The sequence below is a fragment of the Colobus angolensis genome, unplaced genomic scaffold, assembly GCF_000951035.1.
Source record: "Colobus angolensis palliatus isolate OR3802 unplaced genomic scaffold, Cang.pa_1.0 Scaffold10, whole genome shotgun sequence".
NCBI classification, from domain to species: domain Eukaryota; kingdom Metazoa; phylum Chordata; class Mammalia; order Primates; family Cercopithecidae; genus Colobus; species Colobus angolensis.
Window position 1 is genome coordinate 16,442,679 of NW_012110919.1, and position 10,481 is coordinate 16,453,159.

The following is a 10,481-nucleotide window of genomic DNA, read 5'->3' on the forward strand; positions in this document are numbered from 1 at the left end:
GGGTAAGGAGATATAAGGGGGCTGGGCAGTGCTATGCTAGTCAGTGATGTTCAGGGAAAGCAGGAGGTGATTTTTGAGCAGGGACCTAAATAAGGTCGGAGAGTAAGCCACATGCATCTGGGGAAAGAATCTACCAGACAGAGGCAACAGTAAGTGCAAAAGCCCTGATTCGTTTCACATTTTTGAAATATACTCATTTCACAATATTAAAATAGTCAGGGGCTGGAATGGAGTAAGCAGAGATCTAAGTGGCCGGGCATACTATCTGAACAGTAGCAAAGGGCAAGATCATGCAGGGCTGTTTTGACCACATAAAGAAATTGGGTTTTATTCTGAGGTGGAAAGCCATTACAGCATTTGCAGAAAACGCATGATAAGGGGCTGGGCATGGTGGCTCACACCTGTAATCCCAGCACTTTGGGAGGCCGAGGTGGGTGGATCACCTCAGGTCAGGAGTTCGAGACCAGCCTGGCCAACATGGTGAAACCCTATCTCTACTGAAAAAAAAACAAAAATTAGCCAGGCATGGGGGCGGATGCCTGTGATCCCAGCTACTTGGGAGGCCGAGGCAGGAGAATTGCTTGAACCCTGGAGGCAGAGGTTGCAGTGAGCTGAGATCACACCACTGTACTCCATCCTGGGTAACAGAGGGAGACTCTGTCTCAAAAAAGAAAAGAAAAAGCACTATACGTTCCAACTTAGTTTTTAAAAATTCACTAGTGGCTCTATAGATACTATACAACATGGGGGAATGTGGCCGGATGCTAAAGGTGAAAGGGAAATCAGGAGGCCAGTACATATTGCAGTGCTCCAGCCAAGAGATCGTGATGGATTGATTGGATAGGAGGATATCTGTGGAGGGGGTGAATGAAAAGTGGGTGGATTCTGGCTACATTCTCAGGCAAAGTCAACATAATTTGCCCGGTAATTGGATTATAAAGTATGAGAGAAAGGAGCCAGGGATGACTTCAAGACATGGGCTTGAGCAACTGAAAGGATAGAATTGCCAGTTTCTGAGATAGGCAGAATTGGGGATAAAGATCCTGAGCTTGCATTGGACATATTAAATATAAAATTCTATTAGACATAAAGGTGTAGGCATTGGATGAAAAAACCTAGAGTTCAGAGGAGGAGTCCAGGCCAGACATATAAATTTGGGAGGCATCAAATACTTGATATCACTTCCAATTGTGTGTTGGGGGGGGGAGATTGAATCTCATTGTAAGAGTGGAGAAATTATTGATATTATAATTTTAAGTTTGACCATTTTAATGTAGTCAGCATTTAATGATTTTAGTTTATCAAATGAAAGTAATGTTTATTTTTAAATATTTAATACAGTTGTATATAAGTATGTATATATTTTGAGTGTAGGAATATGTGACAGTTTTACTTTTTATGGAACAAGAACTGAAGTAAAATATAGCAAAATATTTTGGTACTTAGGAGTAGAAACCTTGTAATTTACTACTGTATATAACTATATTCCTATTAGAATTTAGAGTTATTTATATAAATATCTGATTTTTTTGTGTGGTTTTTAAGGTAATGCTATGGGCTATGTACGAATGATAAGATCTGGTGGTCTTCATTGTAGCAGCAATGCCATTAGGTATGGATGCAAACATCATTTTTGCCTTGTTTATGCCATTTTAAAAATTATGTCCATTAAATATTTGTTACAAATGATATTGTAGATAAGGTGTTTGTTCTTGATATATTTTGAGATAAAATATGGAAGAAAACTATTCTAGATTTTTCTCAAATTTTAAGACTGCAGCAGACTTCTGAAAATATTTCTCTTAAGGTTATAGTTAATTTATCAATATGGTTTATGAATGCATGTAAAGATTACATGATTTTAAGGTTTAAAATATTCATATCTAAAATTCAATTTGGACCTAAAGTGGTGATATGAATAATATTACTGAAATGCACAGTTGTTTCCAAATACATAGTTGAAAATTTTAGTGTCCTGCAGTACCACTTTCATATCTGTCAGTTGTACATATTTTACTTGACCTAATAAATGTCTTCCCAAATTCTCATGTAGATTTGTTCCTGATCTTGAAGATATTGTAAATTTTGAAGAACTGGTAAAAGAAGAAGGTCTTGCAGAAGAAACGTTAAAAGCAGCAAGGTAATCTAAATTTGGAAATATAAAAAAGTGTGTTTATAAAAAACATTCTGAACAGAAGACTAGAGGGTAATATGTAATTTATATGCCACTGTTTTTATTATACAAAATTATGGTCTCAGTTTATGAAGTATAATTTTTAAGACTTCAGTATTCTAAAACCTTTCCAGCTTCTAGAACATGCTGTCCAGTATTTCAGCCACTAGCCACACATGGCTTTTGAGCACCTAAAATTTGGCTGATCCAAATTGAGATGTGCTCATGTATAAAGTACATAACTAATCTTGAGGATTTAATATAAAAGGAGGAATGCCAAATACCTCAATCATAAAATTCATTTCACCTGTTTTCTTTTTACTTTTTAAAATATTTCTCTTCACCAACAGTATTCTAGAATGCTGGTCCCTTCGCGTATGTAATCTATAGCAGCACTGTAGCCACTACCATATATGGCTGGTAAACACTTAAAATATGGCAAATGTGACTGGGGAATTGAAGTACACATTTTATCTTAATTTAAATTTAAATAGCTAATGTCTATCTTACTGAACAGTGCAGGACTTGAGTCAGTTGTAATACTGTAACATAAAACGAGAGGCATGCAGAATTGCTAAGGATATGTTTAGAAAACTGTATGTTTTATTCATACTTATAGCAGGTTATTGAATCAGGCATGAAGGGGCACCCCTGGGCAAAGGGGAGACAATTTGATAAGAAAGAATAATGATAGATAAAAATCTGTTGAATAAAAAAGAATCAATGAGTCATAATGATAAGGGTTATCAGAAGATCATAATGATAAGAGAATGAAAGTCATTTCTTTATGGAAGAATGCGTGTTAAATTTAGGGGGGGAATTATAACCATCACTGTAATACTTGAAATCAAGCAAGAATCCCCATTGCTTTCTAAAACATTAGGTGAAAAGTTTTTAGAGAACAGGATTCATTCAGTAATTCATCTCATAAAATTGCTTATTAATTACAAAGGAGAAAACTGTCTTTACAGTGGAGAAATATATTCCACCTTGGCCAAGTGATCAAACTTAGCATCACCAGTAATGGGGCAGACAGATGTTATGTGGCCTCTTGATGCAATGTAATGACAAGTACCTAGTTTGTATTCTTGCCAGAAGTGTTTGTCCTGAATTTATTAGGAGGAAATGTCCTGAAAAATTTAGAATGTGAGCATTTTATGAAACATTTGGCGTGGACAAAAAATATAAGGAAATTGTTCTGGATTAGGAGAATAAAGAGACCTGATAATCATATGTAATGGGTGATACTTAATCGTATCCCAGATAAGGACAGAAATAGCTGTAAAGGACATTTGAGGAATAACTGGGGGAGATTTGAACATGCATTGTATATTAGTTAATACTGTATTTTGTTTTTGGGTATAACAGTGTTTTGTGGCTTTCTAGAAAAATGTTTTCATTCTTAATAGGTTCATGCCAAAGCATTAATGGACTAAGTGATAAAAGGTCCACAACTTTCAAGTGTTTCAGAAAAATAGAGAAAACAGTTGTGTCCAAATGTTAACAAGTGGTGAATCTAGTGGAAGGGTATACAGATGTTCATTATACTGTATTTTAACTTTTTGATAGACTTGAAAATTTTTTAAAAAAGGAAGTATATGGGAAAATGCATGCATTTCTATGAGAATAAGTCCCCAGCACAAAAGCTTTTTGCTCTAGAATAGTCTGTTAGATAGCTTAGCTCTTTGCCAAATTACATAAGCCATGTGCAAAGTTAAGCTGTTTGAAGTCATGTGCCTGAAAATTGTTTAGTTTGTGGTGTGTATCTCAAAGGAAAGGATCAGACCTTTACCTATGTTAAATGATGCCATTCACTCCAAAACTGTTCACTATTGGAAAAATATTTTGAAGCAATGTGAGGAAATCAGAGAGTAGGATATTGTCTTTTAAGATCTCTAGGGTAAAGCTGATTGCTAATTGCAAGATCCAGATTGGTGCAAGGGAGTGGTTGATTGAAGTCAAGGAAATGTAGGGTCACAATAATGAATAGATTATCTGCATAGACAGTGGAGACCTGGAGCAGGCATCCTAATCCTGCGTAATTGCAGGACAGTGGTTAAAAGGTTAGTAGATGTCTGCTGTTAGGAAGAAGTAGTTGAGTATTTGGGTAGTTAGATATAGCTAGATTATGTGAGTCATAAAGGAAGATTTCTTCCTTACAGTGGTGGAGGAATAATTGAAAGTGGTAGTAGCTGTACATGAGGGATGCAGGAGAAAAAGCAGCTGATGTTTTTGAAGATTGAGAGGGAAACTGAGTTCTTGAAAAGAGAGCCAGGTTTAAGTTGAGGTAAGGGAATGTAGGAGAAACGTTAGAGATTTAAGGGGAAGAGGAAATTATTTACAATGAAGAGGAGTTCTACAGGCCTTACTGTGGGAAGAAGAAATACGGAACTATTATTTTAAGTCCCAAGATGTTCTAATAGTCTATTTTTGGGACTAAATTTACTAATATTGATCAGTTTTCTGTCCGTAAGAAAATGAGTTTATTCTGAACTCCAAGAAAATTTTCTTAGAAGTGTCTTATAGTGTTTCCTGCTTTTTGAATGTTCTTTTGTAAATTAATGAGAGATGGATTTTTTTTTCAAAGCCACACTTCTTTTGAGAAAGGAACCAAATAATTTTTTGCTTTTTAGGCATTTGGATTCAGTCCTCAGTGATCACACACGAAATTCTGCTGAAGGCACAGAATATTTCAAAATGCTTGTAGATGTTTTTGCTCCAGAATTTCGAAGGCCAAAGAATATACATCTCCGAAATTTCTATATAATTGTTCCCCCTCTGGTGAGTATTTCCAGAACCTAAAATGAATTAAAAAAAAAAAATATGAACGAATAGATCTGGTTTCTTTGTAACATGAAATGCATACAGACTACACTATTAATTTCCTTGTTGCATATAAAACTAAATGTGATCTCAGTGAATGTGACATAGAATTTTTACTTGTTAGCTGTGCTGAAGGACACTTACTTATCGTTAGATTTTTTTTTTTTCTTCTGAGATGGGGTCTTGCCCTGTCACCCAGGTTGGAGTGCGGTGGTGTGATCATGGCTTACTCAGGCTTGACCTCCTGGGCTCAAGCCAGCCTCCTGCCTCAGCCTCCCTAGTAGCTGGGACTACAGGTGTGCACCACCATGCCTAATTTTTGTAATTTTTTTTTTTCTTTTTAAGATACAGAGTCTCACTATGTTACCCTAGCTGGTCTTGAACTCCTGGACTCAAGCAGTCCTCTTGCCTCGGCCTCCCAAAGTGCTGAGATTACAGGCATGAGCCACCACGTGTGGCCTAAGATAGATTCTTATTTTTTAAAATAATTACTGGAGAAATTTGAGTGTTCTTTAAGTTATATGAGTATATGCCATAGAATCTTTGGGCAGAATTATTAATATATAATCATTTTAAGTGCTTAATGTAGACTAGCTGTTATTATAGTTTTTTCTAACACATTTCTTAAAGCATATTGTTTCAAGATAACTTCTCTCTCTTCAGTAGTAAATACTAACATGTAGACTAAATTTTTAATGCTTCTTAATGTGTTCTTGCTCTAACTCTATAGTTGCTATCTAAAAGTAGTTCAAGTTATCAAAAATTGCATTATAAAAACAGCTGTTCCATTAGGGAAAATGGAGTTAAGAGTTTAAGAGGTATATATTAGTAATAAAGAGTGATTTTTGCTTAAAGGTTCCTATAAGGTTTAAAAAAAATTGTAAGTAGATAGCTTTAAAAATCTAAATATCACCCAGCAGTTGAAGCTCTTTATTAAATTTAATTTTGATGAAGAATAGTGACTTTTCATATTGCTGCCCAAGTTGTTAACACATCTTCTTACATATTAAAACCATTATTACCTATTGAAAGTAACTAATAGCCTGTAAACAGCTTTTTTCCATGAATTTTGTTTCTTTTATACATTTGTTAATTTTCTATCATAATTGTATTTTAACTGTGATATAGCAAAAAATGTTCATATTCATCTGATAAGAATCTTTTCATCTTAAGATGGTGTCAAACTGGGCGAGAGAATGTCTTATTTGGTAATACTATAGTTAACTTGGAGTGAGTTCTCACCATATTTTTTTAATTTGAAGGGCAATGTACTCAAACCATTGTAGACAGCAGTGAACCCATTGGTAAGCTTAGGGAAAAGTCTGGAGTTTTACAAGGGAGTTGTCAGAAGTCGCTTAGAGGTGGAGAAAACAAAGTGGATTAAGAGCACTACAAAGAAGTATAGAATCCTGTTCTTGTACTTGAGTTTGTAGTGTAGTTCCAGAAAAAAGACAAGCATAAATGAGATTTCTAAAAAAGATTGAATTAATGATTGATGAAAAATTCACAAGTAGGTGATTAATTGCTGAGTAAGTTCCACAGTCAAAAAAATGAAACTTGGTTTTGTTTCCAGTGTAGGCTTAGCACACTGTATATCATAATTAGTTTTTAAACACTTCTGCATTTACTCTTCTAGAGAGAGCTGTGCTATCCATGTGTAGTCACATGTGGCTACTTTAATTAAAATTTCATAAAATCATAAGGCAGGGCGAAAAAAAATACTTTTTTAAAAATTAAAAATTCAGCTTGTCAGTCACACTAGCCTCATTTCAAGTGTTCTGTGGCCGCTTGTGATTAGTGGCTTACTGTATGTACTGGATGGTGCAGATACACATTTCTGTCCCTGCCAACAGTGTTGCTCTAGACTGTGGACTCTAGATAGTAATCATTTGTTTAATCATAAGTACTTAATAATGCTGGTATATTGTAAGCTTCAGTAAATCTTTGTTGAATAAAAGATATGATTAGATAAGGCATTTTGGAAGAGCTGAATTTTCAAGAGACGTACTGTTTTGAGGACTTCACACTTAAGAACAGGAAAAGAAATAGGATTTTCGAATGAATTAGGTAGGTGTAAGAGTAAGGACTGTCTTGCCTGTGTTTTTAAGAGTATTTGTGCTTTGAAGTAAAGCAGGCCTACTTTGCTAACTCCAGGTTCACTTAATATATGACTTTGGGTGAGATAATAAATCTCCCGAACCTCAGTGTCCTCCTCTGCAAAATGTGCATAATATTTTATAATGAGATATACAAGGCACTGTTCTTGGGTTAAATAGTGATTGAGGGAGTGCCCATATTTAAAGGACTTGGAAAGGAGAGCCATGAAGATACAGTTGTATAGATTGCATCTTCACCAAGAGGGCACCTAAGGCAAGTGTTTCAGATGAAAAGGACTGGAACCTAGATTCTCTTCTATTTATAGTGATTCTATTTATAATTTTTGAAATGTCTGTTTTAGGAATTCTGAAGATTTTCTTAGTAAAATTGTTTTTCTGACATCTTGTTACATCTTTTTAGACCCTGAACTTTGTAGAGCATTCCATTAGTTGCAAGGAAAAACTGAATAAAAAAAATAAAATTGGAGCTGCCTTTACTGATGATGGCTTTGCCATGGGTAAGTTTAATGGAATTGTTTTTCCATTAATTTTATGTTGACCTTGTAATGGATTCTTAGAAACATTTGCTTGAGAATAGGTCTATATGTTCTTTATAGATTTATTTTTCATGAGCATTTTTACTATGTTTTTAGCTGGAATATGTGATTGACAATACTTGTTTTCTGTAGTTTATAACTTAATGCCTTCTTAGTATTGCTAATCACTTGTCTACTTTGGCTTAATATTTAGGCTTTGTTTTTGTTGGGGTTGTACAGTTTTGACATCTTATATTTAGTTTCTCTGGTTTCCTTGTAGCTTCCTCAATTGCCATCTTTTTAGCAGTCGAATTGTTTTTGTTTTTTTCCTTTCTTTTTGAGGCAGGGTCTTGCTCTGTCAGCCAGACTGGGGTGCAGTGGTGCAGTCATGGTTCACTGCAGGCTTGACCTCCTGGATGCAAGCGATCCTCCCACCTCAGCCTCCCAGGTATCTGGGACTACAGGCATGCATCGCCACATCTGGCTAATTAAAAAAATTTTTTTTTTTTTAGAGACAGGAGTCTCACTATGTTGCCGAGGTTGGTCTTGAACTCCTGGGCTCAAGAAGTCCTCTAGCCTCAGCCTCCCAAAGTATTGGGATTATAGGCACAAGTCATGGAAATTTTTATTCTTTACGCTTACAGCTATATCGTTTCTCCAGGTGATTTATATGGCCATGGTAGTTATTTGTTTTCTTCTTAATTGACTTGTCTTTAGTTTGTCATACTTCTACATTGTTTTTAAAGAGGGATTAAGCCATTTTGTTAAACCTGTCGTTCATTTATGCTGTAGAATGTAACTTGAAAGGGGACAAACTTAAAATGCTAGGAATTACTACTCAAAATGTTTAGTGTTAGGAATTACTGGTGAAGGAGTAGAATATGACTTCTGTACTCACTGTAATTTAACCTTAGTTTTGCTGATGCCTGCAGGTGTGGCTTACATTCTAAAGCTTTTGGATCAGTACCGGGAGTTTGACTCACTTCACTGGTTCCAGTCTGTTAGAGAGAAATACCTGAAGGAGATAAGAGCAGTTGCTAAGCAACAGAATGTGCAGTCAGCCAGTCAAGATGAAAAACTCTTACAAACCATGAATCTCACTCAAAAGCGATTGGATGTCTATCTACAGGTAGAGGAGCCTAAGAGTCACATCTGCTTTGACTTACTGTTTGATATCCATGACTTCTTAATGTCTGAAAAGCAGAAGCCATATAGAAACCCCCATTTTCACAAGTGAAATGAATAGTGGCAAAAAGATTATGTTTTAAAATGAATGCTATTTGGAAGCCATTTGACTCAGATCTTAAAAACAGGCAGGTTACTTATTTCAATTTCTATATTTATGATTTCCACTAGAGCTTTTAAAAATAATAAGAGGCATAAAAATGCATTATTTTTGGTATTTTGCCATAAGTATTTTTGGTTTTTATTTCAAATTTTTTAAATTTACCTTAGGAATTTGAATTGCTGTATTTCTCACTGAGCAGTGCAAGAATTTTCTTCAGAGCAGACAAGACTGCGGCTGAAGAAAACCAAGAAAAGAAAGAGAAGGAAGGTCAGTGAGTGGTTTAAATTTGGAAAGACCAATAAATGTCTTGAGTAATAGATAGTAATGTACCATTTTATTTGGTCAGACATCTAGCTTCTTTGTCCTTTTGGAAAATAACACAGACCTAGCAAGAAGTCTTTTAAAAAATGTAAAGCCTAAATAGATCTTGTGTGAAATTGAAAAGGAATTTATATAGTTTATGCATTTCACACTTGGTAACCCTTTAAGCCCTTGTTCAGGATCATCTGCTTTTAATTTAAATATACTTTTCACAAGTTTGGTTTTTCTTTCATTTCTCAAACTGTATTAGATTTGAAGGAACAAATTAGAGGAGGACAGCTAAATGTTGCTGAAGGCAGAGCTGCTGATGACTAATGTTGACTGAATGAGATGGGACAGATGATTAATGAAGTATAAAATCATAGGGGCTATTTAGTTGTAGTAAATAGCATTCTGCCTTCTTTCATAGTCAGGCCCTGGAGACTCAGGCAATATAGCCATAATAACTGATAGTGATTTCAGTGAACTTCAGTCATTAAGGAAAGGATTCTGTCCATTGTATTCTGTGTAGGATGGTGGAAAGGAATCTGTACTTTTTAAGGCATAAGAGCATTGCTCAGTGTTTCATATATAACGTCCCCATGTTATATTTCTCTCAGATTTGAAATTTAGGAATAACCATCTTCTCTGAGGAACAGATGTTTCCCTTTTTCTGTCATGGAAATCGTATAGCATACATTTCTCTTTGCTTGGAAGATCAATAGTAGATACAGCAACTAGTTGACCCTTATAATTTTCATGTTTACTAGTCTCCTTTTTGTCTTGTTTCATGACGTTTTCATAAATCAAGATAAAAAGCTCTTCATAAAACAAGATGTTTTTGTTAATCTTATGTTAATTTTTTAAATATACCTTTTTTCTTTATATATATAGAGGTGACTCATTTGGATAGACCACTTAGATGAACTACCTTATTTCTTGACATTGTTGCATAAATTAAATATTACTTACTAATATTACTTATTAGGTGCATATCCAGGCATTTTTTGAATCTAGATTAAATAAACATGCTTGAAAAAATTGTTTCAGCTTGTTAATCCGGAAGATATTCAGTATTAAATGAAAATGTATACATACATTTGTGTTCATTTTCAAGGATAAATTAGCAAAGCCATTGGAAAGAATTTGAATCAATATAAATTATGAAGAGGCCGGGCGCGATGGCTCAAGCCTGTAATCCCAGCACTTTGGGAGGCCGAGACGGGCGGATCACAAGGTCAGGAGATCGAGACCATCCTGGCTAA

General features: G+C 35.1%; 1 protein-coding gene across 2 annotated transcripts in view; it reads left to right on the forward strand.

Annotated features, from left to right (window-relative positions):
• The window catches only part of KIAA1033 (KIAA1033 ortholog), a 63,849-nt gene that overhangs the window by 49,691 nt on the left and 3,677 nt on the right, over positions 1–10,481 (forward strand). For both annotated transcript variants that reach the window (XM_011935341.1, XM_011935349.1), the window contains exons 27-32: positions 1,546–1,612; positions 2,054–2,140; positions 4,807–4,954; positions 7,514–7,610; positions 8,561–8,757; positions 9,084–9,183. In XM_011935341.1, coding sequence (XP_011790731.1) covers positions 1,546–1,612; positions 2,054–2,140; positions 4,807–4,954; positions 7,514–7,610; positions 8,561–8,757; positions 9,084–9,183 — 696 coding nt within the window. The remainder of the gene's footprint in view (positions 1–1,545; positions 1,613–2,053; positions 2,141–4,806; positions 4,955–7,513; positions 7,611–8,560; positions 8,758–9,083; positions 9,184–10,481) is intronic.